General features: G+C 42.4%; 1 protein-coding gene across 1 annotated transcript in view; it reads right to left on the reverse strand.

The window, feature by feature from the left end:
* Positions 1-6,874: 6,874 nt before the first annotated feature.
* Positions 6,875-13,416, reverse strand: part of sncaip (synuclein, alpha interacting protein) — a gene marked incomplete at its 3' end in the record, with an annotated part of 49,260 nt that continues 42,718 nt past the window's right edge. Inside the window, exons 10-12 of the mRNA XM_084323161.1 lie at positions 8,402-8,571; positions 7,872-7,961; positions 6,875-7,787 (exon numbers count right to left, since the gene is read on the reverse strand). Of these exons, the coding sequence (XP_084179287.1) occupies positions 6,875-7,787; positions 7,872-7,961; positions 8,402-8,571 (1,173 nt within the window). The remainder of the gene's footprint in view (positions 7,788-7,871; positions 7,962-8,401; positions 8,572-13,416) is intronic.

Raw genomic sequence — 13,416 nt, forward strand, 5'->3', positions numbered from 1 at the left:
CAATTTAGCAATACAATTTAAAAAGTTATAGCCCTGCAAAGAAGGTGAACATCTCCATAGGCTTAGACTGGTGGCAGTGATCATACATTGATGGATAGAAGCGTGGCAGTTAATGTGTTAATATATATCTTTGGTTGTCAAAACTCTTGTAATGTATGGTGAGCATTGATGGTGCTGTAAGTGGTATTTTGTTGTTAAAATATACTTTGACACCGGAGATCAAGTAACACGTTTATTTCAGTTCCGAGTTGGCCTCGACAAGAGATAAACAGTTCAAAGGACAAAGGGGGCGTTTTCAGGGTAATTCTGTGACTGTACTGTACTGTATACATTTTAAAACAGGCAGGAAAACAGAGAATCCTGAAAATATTCACTTTCAACATTCATTACTATTGCGTCTGAAAACTTGTTTTTGTCTCTTTTTATTTGTTTTGCATTGAGAGGAGACATCCAAGTTGAAAATGACAATGTCCATTATGACAGTGCACAAAAAAAACTAGAACAAAAGAACGACGTCAAACATATCGTCCTGTGAGCTCAAGCACTCAAATAACCGTCAGAGTGGTTATGATAAAAGACACTTAAAAAATAAAACACTGGCAGCTCAAACACTCAAATAACAGTCAAGAGTGCTTATGATAAAAGACACTTAAAACAAAAAAAATAAAACACTGCATTACGAACCGATCTCGTTGATACGTCTCGCTGACGAACACAGGAATGACATTCTGGGTCTTAAAGGAGCAATAGGTAGCCGTTGATTTTCCCCCAAATCCTTAAACCGAATTCGACGACGCCCTTCCCGATCAGAACGCATCAGGATGCCTCCAATGCCACGTTTTAGCTCCTGTCCCTTACTGGAATGACGGATTTCTTTCAAACGTTGTTTATTTTTCCATTTATCGAAATCTAAAATGCTGCAGTCTGACATGTAAAAATCGGCGGCAGCGTATCGATCCTTTAAAAATGGATAACGTTTTGATTTCCCGTGTGACGGAATCTCGTTAGTGACGCGTCATCGCCACACCGGGCGGAAAACGTACCCCGTTTAAATCCCGTCAGATGGACGATCTCACGTGCGCGATGAGAACTGAAAATTCTAACGACAACATCACCAAGGCTACTGGCCAACGGCAACAAAAAAAAGAAACAAACCTACGTTCTAGAACGGATTACGTGGAGTTTCCCTGTCAGTCGTTGATATTAGCAAACCCTGTGATGGACGAGTCGATGGCGGTTTTAGCCATTTCCTAGCGACGCATCAAACATTCCAACAACACCGTGAATAAAGTGGTAGAATTGTAACAAGTCTGAGAAAATATTCCATAAAATGTACAACTGAAAAAGGGTAGAAAAAGAAGAAGAAAGAAAATAAAAATAAATCAAGGTATTCCCAATATAGCACTTAGGGATGAAGAGCGGGTAAATCAAAGAAACAAGTACAGTAGAACCTCTTTCTTTCTGAACTGCAGGTTTCTGAACTGAACAGTTAACTGAACAGACGAGAGAATACATTCACCGATATTGTGTCCGTTGAATAGCTGAAATGTCCTTGCCGATATGGGCCACTCTTAAGCGTTTCGACGAACAAACCGGACCTCGGAGGATGATTTGGACCGTGTGCGTGCTTCAGTCACGCTTCAGGCGGAAGTCATGGTGAAACTGGCACCAAGTGTTTCCATAGCTTTCCGTTATGTGAACCTTTCACTTTGTCCGATAAATCTCCATTCCTTAAGGGGTTTGAATCAATTCCTTTACACAAACAAGCTCTTGTTCAAATACAGTACATTCAACTGTTCTGTGCATTCATAGTTGAGAAAGTAGCATCTAAGTTATTGCCTTATTGCCTTTATATACGTCCTCTTAATCTACTGCCATGCAGCGCTACTATGTACTTTCAGGTGATGTATAATATATAGAGTGATATAGATTCACTATACAACGGCAAGTATGTGTCCCGTTCAAAACATTTCCTAATGGACATGATTCTTTGTTTCATAACGGACATATGATTCTAAATATCATAACGGACATATGATTCTTTGTTTCATAATGGACATATGATTCTAAATATCATAACGGACATATGATTCTTTGTTTCATAATGGACATATGATTCTAAATATCATAACGGACATATGATTCTAAGTTTCATAACGGACATGATTCTTTGTTTCATAACGGACATATTATTTTAAATATCATAACGGACATATGATTCTTCATTTCAAAATGGACATAAGAATCTATGTTTCATAATGGACATATGAATCTTAATTTCATAACAGACATGAATCTTCATTTCATAACGGACATATTAATCCTCATTTCATAATGGACATACGAATCTACGTTTCATAACGAACATATGATTCTTCATTTCATAATGGACATATGAATCTAATTTCATAACGGACATGAATCTTCATTTCATGACGGACGCATTGAACATATGATTTTAAGTCTCATAATGGAAATGAATCTTCATTTCAGAACGGACATGTGATTTTAAGTTTCACAACGGACGTATGATTTTAAGTTTCACTACGGACATATGATTTTACGTTTCATAACGGACATGTGATTTTAAGTAATAACGGACATGATTTTACGTTTCATAACGGACATGTGATTTTAAGTAATAACGGACATATGATTGTAAGTTCATAACGGACATATCATTCTTCATTTGAAAGCTTCAGTTAGTAAGGTTCTACTGTACGACACCAAGATTGTGTGAACAGAAGAAAATGCATCTACATTAAAGTAAAAATCCAACGTAAAACAAATGCTCCAAGTTCGCCAAAAAGTAAGTGAACTGTGGAAAGATCACTGGCATAAGGTGAATTCTGATGAAGGTAGATTTAGCCTATTAATCCTTTCACTACTACACTACAGAAGGTTAACCCTTTACTATCACACTATAGAAGTGAAAGGGTTAACCTTTTGGTAGAGTGGCAGTGAAAGGGTTAATCAAAGGGATTTCTTGACATTTTGAACTTTAGTTGTTGTTTAGTAGTTAGTTTGAGTTATTATTCTTTACCAGCCTCTAGTGAACTGCAGACCTATAGTAAACTATTGTGCAACCTTATGCACTACTTGAAGAAATAACTTATTTGGAACTTTTCTTTATTGAGATTATGTTTTTAAGTTGCAGGAACTAGCAAATGGCTTTCTTTATTGCAATTTATTTAGCCTCCTGGACCTCCCCCTAGTTGTGACTCAGCCCTGTAACTTAAGTTCAAAATGTGAAGGTATCCCGTTAATATGGTCAACTTGCTAGTTGCTGTTGTTAATGGTAGTAGGTGCGTCAAATTATCACAATCTCACGGTACTCATATAAACACATCACACAGCTAAAGTCTACGTCATGCCAAAAAAATACTGCATAGATGATAACCAAAAAGAATAAGAAATAGTGGAATATGATTTCAAAACATTAAATATTGTATATATATATATACACAGTGGTTTCAAATATATCTGTTGTGCTGGTGCACGGTAACGTGCTCGTGAACATTAAACCACATTAAAAAGAAAATCATAATCGTATAACTGTGTGTGTGCATAAACATAAATATTAATATTTCACAATTCCACTCGTCTTTAGTGTAGAGAGAGTCCGGACGTGTCGTTACGGTAACGGAACACCAGTGCTCTGCAGATACCTTGCGTCTCCAGTAGGGGGGGGGTTTGAATCACTCGCGTCCGTCTGTCCAAACCTGCCATAACTCAGCCTTTTCCTGTCTGATGTGATCTGATGTGATCTGGCTCAGACCGGGTTTACAGTCAGCCAAAGACCTGCACTATTTGAATTTGCTTTAACGACACTGATGGAGGTCAACGTTTTAGCCATATAGTATTAAGGACCATGTATTATATAGTATTAAGGACCATGTATTATTAAACTCTTAACATGCACTGGCACATATACGTTTTGAACATGGGCGAAAGTCACGGCACTTTGCGAGCGTCTAGCGGCGCAGGCTACATTTCCCCCCGAACATATAAATTATCGTTCGAAAGATATATTTGTTGCCGTTCGAACGCCACCTCACCCGACCAAATCCGTGCCTCGGTTCTCGAGTTACATGATGATATGTCAGGCGAGCGTATTTTTACATGTTGGAGGGACAATGTGACATGTTGGAGGGACAAGGTATCAGGCAGGTTGCTGATGACAGGACACACAAACTATCATTCGGTTGGTTAAAAAAAAATTACAAAAAAAAAACATCCGTCTCAAGTCGAAAATACACAGGTTCTTCTTGTTCAACTTCAAGAAAGCAAAAGTAAATTGCTGCATTTGAATCCCGATAATCAAAATGGATAATACCTCACGGGTCTCTGCGTTTGAATCCCGACGGCGTACGTAATGCATCATGCAGGACCTTCCGTGAAAAAAACTCTCCCAAACACATTCTTAACGTGGCAACGCGCACAACCTTCTGTTCGTGTTCTACGACACCTCTGAGCCCCTGCCGGCACCCACACACACCCCTCTGAAGCACTGCGTCAAATACACAACACATAAACACTGTTCAAACGTAACAGCAATGTGGAGAAATAATAATAATAATAATAATAATAATAATAATAATAATAATAATAATAATAATAATAATAATAATAATAATAATAATAATAATAATAAAAATAATAAAAGAAATAAATCCATAATTTTAGGATTTTCAGTCGTGAGTTGCATGGAAACACTGATATTTGGATACTTCTCTGGCCCGGTAAACAGGCACTTGTTTATTCAGGAGGACGCCACTGAATTCCAGCGCTTAAAATATGCTTTTAACTTTTGCCCCGTGGTGTTTTTACGAGGGAACGTCTACTGCTGTCCCCCTATAGCCAGGCTGCATCTGAAACCCTGTGACTGCTGTCCCCCTATAGCCAGGCTGCATCTGAAACCCTGTGACTGCTGTCCCCCTATAGCCAGGCTGCATCTGAAACCCTGTGACTGCTGTCCCCCTATAGCCAGGCTGCATCTGAAACCCTGTGACTGCTGTCCCCCTATAGCCAGGCTGCATCTGAAACCCTGTGACTGCTGTCCCCCTATAGCCAGGCTGCATCTGAAACCATGTGACTGTGTGTGTGTGTGAGAGAGAAAAAGAATGACAGAGAGAGAGAGAGGGGTATGGATTGAACGGCCCTTGACCAGAGGAACAGGTGCAGACTGAAGCCATGTCCAGACGAAAACTATTTTGATCTTTTTCGTTTTCATTTAAAAAAAAGTTTTCGACGAAATCGTCTCAAGAAATAAGTGCGTGCCACAAATGTACAAAATAAATGTCTTTCCTGTTTTAGACGTCGCTCTTTTAATTTGAAACCCCCCGGCCAGAAGTGTTATCGTTGTTTTCGCTAGCTTAGAATAACTTGTGTCGTCCGGTTCTGAGCTGACGCTAGTTTCCAAAGGATAGGAGAGACACAAAGCGGCGCAAGGCATTCGATGATGAGGAGGAGGAAGAGCTGTTGATTTTAATCGGCAGGAGAGAGAGAGAGAGCGTCAAAGCCGTATATAATATAATAGCCCCATGGTGCGGTCGGAGGCAGTGCAAACGACCTGTTGTATTCAATTAATTGATTGATGTTTAACTTGTCTCTGTGTCCAGTCCTTTCGACTAGCTCCACCTGTGCATTGTAAACAATGAATGATGCATGTAATTGTATTAGTCGTTACTGTGTGTTGTAGCTATGTTAATAAATTCTGAATGGCATTAACGTTAGTTGAGTGTTAGTGCTAATGTTGATAGCATTGAATAGCATCAACTAGCTGGCTGGCTACAACGAATTATCACAAGCTGGCATCGTAAAATAGTAGGTAAAACCAGCCATGGGAATACTATTTACTAAATGATGGAGGCTTTTTAATCGTCAAGGTAAGAGTGGATTTGTTATGATCAACTGAAGGCGTATGCTATGGAACAGTCTATATGTGCTTGGCTACTTAGCTAGCTTATTTGGGTTTTCAGAAAAAGGCCTGCTATGGGACGCTAATCTCTAGCTGTATCATCAGTAGCCTCCCGGTGTTTAATAAAAACTTCTAGCCAGGACATAGACATATAAGACATATATGTTTATTTTTTTGTTGGCTGGGTTTGCATGCGGATTAAGGGAGATGTCAATCTGTTGTTGACGGTGGTAGGACAGGGGCAGTACATTTAGCTATAAAAGCCCGATCAAGCTCAATTGCTTCTGTAACACAAACGCAACTACTCTGTACGATGCCATTGTTGTTGTGATGTTGGCTGAGTTTGCACACGCGGGTTAAGGAAGAGGTGGGCTATCGCGTCATCGGTTCAGGAAAAGAAGCGTATAGGCTTGTAAAGACGGCGACGCAAGGGGGGCTTCAGATTTTCCCACTCTGGGAGCCGGTCTCAGACAATAGCGTATTCAGGCTACCAGAACGCAGTTCCGTGTGGATGAAAGGTGCATACGATAAAATACTTTGACTGATAGGACCGAAATCGGTTTTGTCTGGACATGGCCTGAGTGCTAAACGTTACCGGTCTCTCTCTTTATTCCTCGTTAGCTAAACGTTACCGGTCTTGCTCTTTATTCCTCGTTAGCTAAACGTTACCGGTCTTGCTCTTTATTCCTCGTTAGCGAAACGTTACCGGTCTCTCTCTTTATTCCTCGTTAGCTAAACGTTACCGGTCTTGCTCTTTATTCCTCGTTAGCTAAACGTTACCGGTCTTGCTCTTTATTCCTCGTTAGCGAAACGTTACCGGTCTCTCTCTTTATTCCTCGTTAGCTAAACGTTACCGGTCTTGCTCTTTATTCCTCGTTAGCTAAACGTTACCGGTCTTGCTCTTTATTCCTCGTTAGCTAAACGTTACCGGTCTTGCTCTTTATTCCTCGTTAGCTAAACGTTACTGGTCTTGCTCTTGCCCTTGCCGCCCGCCGCCGGGCTGGTTTTGGCTGGTTCCGTCGGCTTCTTGCCGGGCGAGTTCAGTTTGCCGCCGGACGTCCCGGAGGAGCCGGAGTGTTTGAGGGCGGCGGCCGGTTGGCTCCCGCTGCTGTTGCCGTGGTTACTCCCGCCGCTCAGCGACTCCATGATGGAGCGGAAGGTCCCGAACGGCCGCTTGTTGCCCTCGGAGCCACCAGTCTGCGTCCTCTCCTTCCCATGATGCCCCTTGGCGGCCTGGGGCTCCGCCTCCGAGGGGTTGGCGCTCTTGTGGACGACCTGCTCGTCGAAGGTCACCCGGAGCTTGAGGTTCTGCGAGGTCTTGCGGCGCGCAGACGGCGACTTCAGGGCGCTCTTGGGGCTGGTGGCCGCCTTCTGGCCGCCGCCGCCAGGGTCGTGGTGGGGGGCGTCGCCGGGAGCCTCTGCGTCGGGATCACCGGCGGTGGGGGAGGGGTCGCAGCCCGCGCTGCTCTCGGCTGACTTGGAGCCTTGAGCGAAGGCCTGCTTCCGTTCTGAGGAGGGGAGGGGCTTCCTCGTCACCACGAGGCCCGCGGCCGCTGGCTCCTCCTCCGCGATGGGAAGGTGACTCGGCCTATCGGGTCGCGCTCCTGCGCTTGTTGGGGGCGGGGCTCCGTGGCTTTTCCCCTCCTCCGGCGGGTAGACGTCTGAATCCGATTCGCTGAGGGAGCGCTGCATGATCTGCTTGAGTCTGGCCAGCTTGAGTTCCCTCCTCTCCACCAGACCCACCCTCCGAGGGGGCGGGGCCTCGGGCGCCACACCCCCCTGTCGAACCACCCAATGGCTGTCTCCGGGAGTCCCCTCGGCTGTCAGCGTCATCTCTGGCCACGCCTCCTCCGAGGGCTGATGGGAACTGGAGTCAGAGCAAAGACGTTTTTTTCTTTATTTTCACAATGTGTATGTGTGTGAATAGTGTGTGTGTACGTGTGTGTGTTACCTTGGGGATCCCTTGGGACTGCGCTCTCCTTTAGAAGGATCTAGAAGGATCTGTAGTTGGCTCTGCAGAGCCATCCTCTCTGTGCTTTGTCTGAAAAACAACAAGCACATGACTTTAACATGAAGAAAGAAAAGAAAGAAAAATAATTAAAAGAAGACAGAATTAAAAGAAAGAATTAAAAGAAGAAAGAAAGAATTAAAAGAAGAACGAATTAAAAGAAGAATTAAAAGAAAGAATGAAAAAGAATTAAAAGGAAAGAATTTAAAAAGAAAGAATTAAAAGAAGAAAGAATTAAAAGAAAGAAAGGAAGAATTAAAAGAAAGAAAGAATTAAAAGAAGAAGGAAAGAATTTAAAAAGAAAGAATTGAAAGAAAGAAAGAATTAAAAGAAGGAAGAAAGAATGAAAAGAAAAAATGAATTTTGACCAAGAATTGCGTGGTTGGTACACAAAATGCGCACACGTTGGCAGGTCTGTAGTGTGTGTGTGGTAGTGTGTGTGTGTGTGTGTGTGTGTGTGTGCGCTAACTCACTCGTTGAGCTGTTTGGTCAGCTTGACCACCTGTGAGGCCAGAGACATGCAGGTTTCCACGACGACCAGGTAGCGGGCGCAGGTGGTGTGTCCCTGCCGCTCGGCACTCTGGGAAGGCCTCTCCCCCTGCTGGTTCTGGGTCGTGACGTTGGAGCCGTACTCTACCAGGGTCTGGAGGACCACACACACACACACACGCACACACACACTTATTACTGTAGTGTATGTGTTTTTATCATGTACCTGTAAAGCACTTTGGTTTGGCTTTAGTCATTTGTAAATGTGCTATAGAAATAAAGATGACTTGACTTGACTTTCACTACCACACTACAGAAGCTTAGCCTTCTGTAGAAGAAAGAAAGATAGAGGAAACCAAATCTCACTGTACAGTTAATCGGAGACATTATTATGTATCTTCTCAACTGTACAGTTTTTTACGACGTCCTTGAATCTGTGGAACATGTTTGGATCTAGTCTAAACAATCCCATTTATTGTATTGAACATGCTGTTTTTCGGTTCCAGTTCGAGGATGTAAGTCGCACTCTGCTAAGCTGCTACTCCCGTTTTTTATATTTTGACTTCAAACGCCTCTTTTTATACTCCCAACTCATTTAAACCTGTATGTATACATCACCTTAGGTTTCCAACTAACTATATTGACTGAAAGAACCACAATGGCACCGAAGAAAGCAAGCGAGACAAAGAAAGATGACGCTTCCACCGATATGGAATCTATTGCTAAGCTAATCGAAGAGCTAACGCAATCCCAGATCAGATCAGAGCAATCCCAGATCAAGCTCACGCAATCCCAGCTTAAGCTCGAGCGCACCATAACGGAAGGTTTACACTCCCTAACCAACCAAGTTGCCTCTACCAAAGAATCTATCGAATCCAAAATCGACAACCTATGGGTAACGGTTGGTGCACAGACCATTCGTCTAAACGATATGGAAACCGGATTGAGTATTTGCACTGAGAAGGTGGATGTGATGGATGCTAGATGTGAAGATATAGAAGGAATCAACGATAAGCTAATGGCTAAGCTAGCCGACGTTGAATACCGACTCCGTCGACCTAATATTTGCATAATAGGACTGGATGAGTCCGTGAGTTGCGACCAACCCAATGTCTTGGCAAAGGTACTGGTTGAAATTCTGGGGGCGGAGATCCTCCCTAGGACACCCGAATTGGATCAGTGTTACAGAATCGGAGCCAAAGCTACAAATAACTCCAGACCTAGAATAGTTATTGCTAGCTTACGTCAAATTGGAATAAAAGAAATGATTGTTCGAGAGGCATGGAAGAGGAGGGGTAAACTGGTATACGGAGGGCACATAGTCCAATTCTATGATGATTACTGCCCCGAAGTCGTGGAGCAGCGTTCCCGTTACAAGACAGTCATGCCCTTACTCTACAATCAAGGTTTCAAACCTTCTCTCCAGTACCCTGTGAAGCTGTTCATCATCACCAAAGAAGGAGTGAGGATACATATTCCCTCGCCTGAGGAAGCCACAACCTTCTTGAAGAAACAAGAGGACACCACGTCATAGGCTACAGTATATTGTTTTTGTGCAGTTAGCACTTCGTTATGGCTTAAACACCAAACGGCGTCATATACATTTTGATAACTTTTTTTTTTATAAATAGGTTAACTATGTGACACTGGATATCGCCTAGATACTTTATTTAAATGTTTCGCAACATCTGATATAAGGGGGGTTGGTCGGTTTTATTTTGATAACCATTGAACGTCCACTAAGGCTGGGGAGATAAACGTTAGCTCTGTTTAAATGATCTATGACTTTTATGCATGTCATTTATGTCGAGCCATGACTTGGCTTAATACCTCTGTGGGTCCGTGAAGGTTTTTTTTTTATGTATTCTTTGTGTGTGTACATATTTTTATTAGACTTCAAGATCCATTAACGTTTCAGACACGTTCTGCCAGCTACTTACTCGACATATAGTAGTTTCCACCGCCAGCTTCATCATCTACTATTACTTGTTGTCGACATAGTAGAAGCTTCGGCTAGACATATACTAAAATTGGAACAATACAGAGAAGATGCTAGAATGTCAGACGAACTGTTGCACAGCGCCCTCTCCTGATACGATGGACTAAGTGCACTTTTACTAAGATGGAATGTTCTGTAACCTCTACATACGTTCTGCTAACCATAGATATATATAGAAGTGTTCTATAGATATCTATGCTGCTAACCACACACACGGCATAGGTCATCATCAGAGGAAACAACAGTCTTCATAGCGGAACATCGCCCTCCCCTGGCCTGGTGGACGCACTGCACACGTATTATAACCCCTCCTTCTTTTCTTTTCTTTTGCATTAATTCCAATGCTAGGCTTTTTTTCTCATTCTTCTGCGTGTTTAAACTTAGCCATGTTCTTATAAGGTTTAAGTGAATGTACTCTACTTTTTGAGCCATGACTTTTTTATTTAAAAAAACAAATGTATCTCTTTTTTTATTTTAAAGGGAGAGTGGCTAGCAGCCACTGAGAGAATAATCTGCTTATGGTAGATTTGAGAGTTTTAGACCCTATGGTAATATGCATAGGGTCGTTATGGTTGATATGCTCGATATGGGGATACTGGTTAAGTATTTTAAAGGGGGGGAGGGGGTGGGAATGGGGGGTTATGTGTTTTTTTGTTTTATATGTTTGTATTTACGCTCATGCTCGGATCTCAACAGGACCTTAACAGTTTGATATATATCTATTATGAAGTGCTACTCCAGACGATTTACACTCAGGCATACTACAACCTGTACAGACTATGGCTAATTTCAATATCTTGATTTGGAATACAGGGGGTCTTAATATTAATCATAAACGCACAAGCGTTTTAACGGATGAAAAGACAACAGGTTGATGTGGCTCTTTTAAGTGAAACGCATCTTTTATTGGCTGACAATGTAAAGCTGGCGGATAAAGTATATCAAAACATAAACTCCTCCTCCTTTGGCACCAAGTCCCGTGGGGTAGCTATAGTAACTAAACGGAAGTTGAATATTAAATTAATAGACATATGGTCTGATGCAGATGGTCGAGTAACTATTGCTAAGATAGATTACTTTAACAGGAAAATTGCTTTGGTAGTGGCTTATGCCCCTAATGTTTATGACGCTATCTTCTATGCTTCACTTACTAGAGCGATGCTAGATCTCCCTGAGTATTCATTTATAATTGGTGCGGATTTTAATGCCATCTGGGATCCCTCGATTGATACATCTAGTCTCACCACAACCTATGACCAGAAACGGTCCCCTTACGGCACTACAGGCCTGGTCCAAGGACACAGGAGTAACTGATTTGTGGCGATCGCTCAATCCAACGGTGCGAGATTTCTCCTTTCTCTCAGCAAGACACAGGACCTTTTCTAGAATAGATAATGTTTTTGCATCCCCTAGACTATTTGATAGCTTTAACGTTGAAATGGGGCCCATTGCACTGTCAGACCACAAGTATTTACTCCTAAAGGGCTCAATCAGTAGAATGACATCCCGAGCCCCAAGATGGCGCTTTAACTCGACATTGCTGAAAAACTATGAATTCATCCTGCAATTTAAAGTTAAACTCATGGAATTCCTGCAGTTTAATGCGGGTTCGGTACAAGACCCCAGAACTTTATGGACAGGAATAACACTACTATCTTTGCCTCCAACCTCCGCAAACGTCTATCCAAATTGGTAGAACTGGAAGTGCTTCATTCCTCGTTGTTCTCCTCTTTACAACGCAACTCGACTGGAGTCTCAAATTAAAGTGTTGAAAAAGGAGATTAACTCCATTTTAAGACAACAATCTGAATTTCAAATACACAGAACGGTCATAATCTGAACTCTGAACAATCCTCTGCCGCCCCCGGGCGGTCTGTTTGCGGTGCTACAGGCCGCCGCCCTTTGTATGGGTCTTTATTTACCTATTCTGTCAAGTCTGTTGTCTATCATTTATATCATGCTCCCTGTGTATCTCCCATTAGTCCTTATGTCCTAGTCTAGCCTGTTGTTCCCTGTGTGTGTATTCATATTCATATGTTCGGCTAGCCCTGTATTCCCAGTGTTGTATTAGTATTCTTGTGTCTGTCAGCCCCAGCTGTTTTCAAATCAAAATCAAATCAAATTTATTTATAGGGCCCGACAACACACGTTAATGTCCCCATGGGCCGTACAGGTCTTCTTTAAACAAGTCAAGAAGAAAACATAACAATAAGTCAAGAACAGAACAAGAACACCATAAGGTCCAAACATTTTTAGATGAATGCAAATAAATGAAAGAATGCAAGCACTCCCAGACATACCCCACGCGAAGGTAAGGAAAAACTCACTAAAACCTAACAATAGGGAAAAAAGTTCCACAGGCAGTGTGGAGGAGAGAAACCTTAGAAGGGCCATTCAAGGGGGGATCTCCCTTCTTAGATGTTGGTGATAGTAGTGTTGCAGACGGACAGTTGGTAAGCATGCACTCATGTGTGTAGTGAAACACAGATGAGTGCATGCAATAGCAACTGTACATTTTGAAAGATTAAAGATAGAGCTAATAGCGATAGCAACTGAACATTTTGAAAGATTAAAGATAGAGTTGATAGCGGATCTATTTGAGGCACAGGGGCGGCGCAAAGAGGGTCACGTCCTCCCCGTCTTAGTCACGGGACATTCAACACTCCGGTCATTGCTCAGGGACATCATATGTCATTTCCATCATTTTCCATCATAATCAGTACCTGTATATATTCATGCCACTCCCTGTCTACCAGTGTCGCGCCATTGTTTGGTTATCCGGTCGCAGTACCTTTCCGTGCTGTGTTATGTCTCCCCGGTGTTATCCTGTCGTGCTACTCTGCTTATCCTTCGTGAAAGCCTTGTTATTCTGTATTTCCCCTGTGAGTCCGTTCCTGCTTCCTAGCCACCTTTTCCAGCCCTCCTGAGGTTTTTGTTCCCGTGTTTTAAGTTTGTTTTGTTTTGTACCCCTGTAACGTGTGCCTTGTTGACTTGCTCAGT

The sequence above is a fragment of the Notolepis coatsorum genome (genome assembly GCF_963971535.1).
Source record: "Notolepis coatsorum genome assembly, chromosome: 10".
Classification (NCBI taxonomy): domain Eukaryota; kingdom Metazoa; phylum Chordata; class Actinopteri; order Aulopiformes; family Paralepididae; genus Notolepis; species Notolepis coatsorum.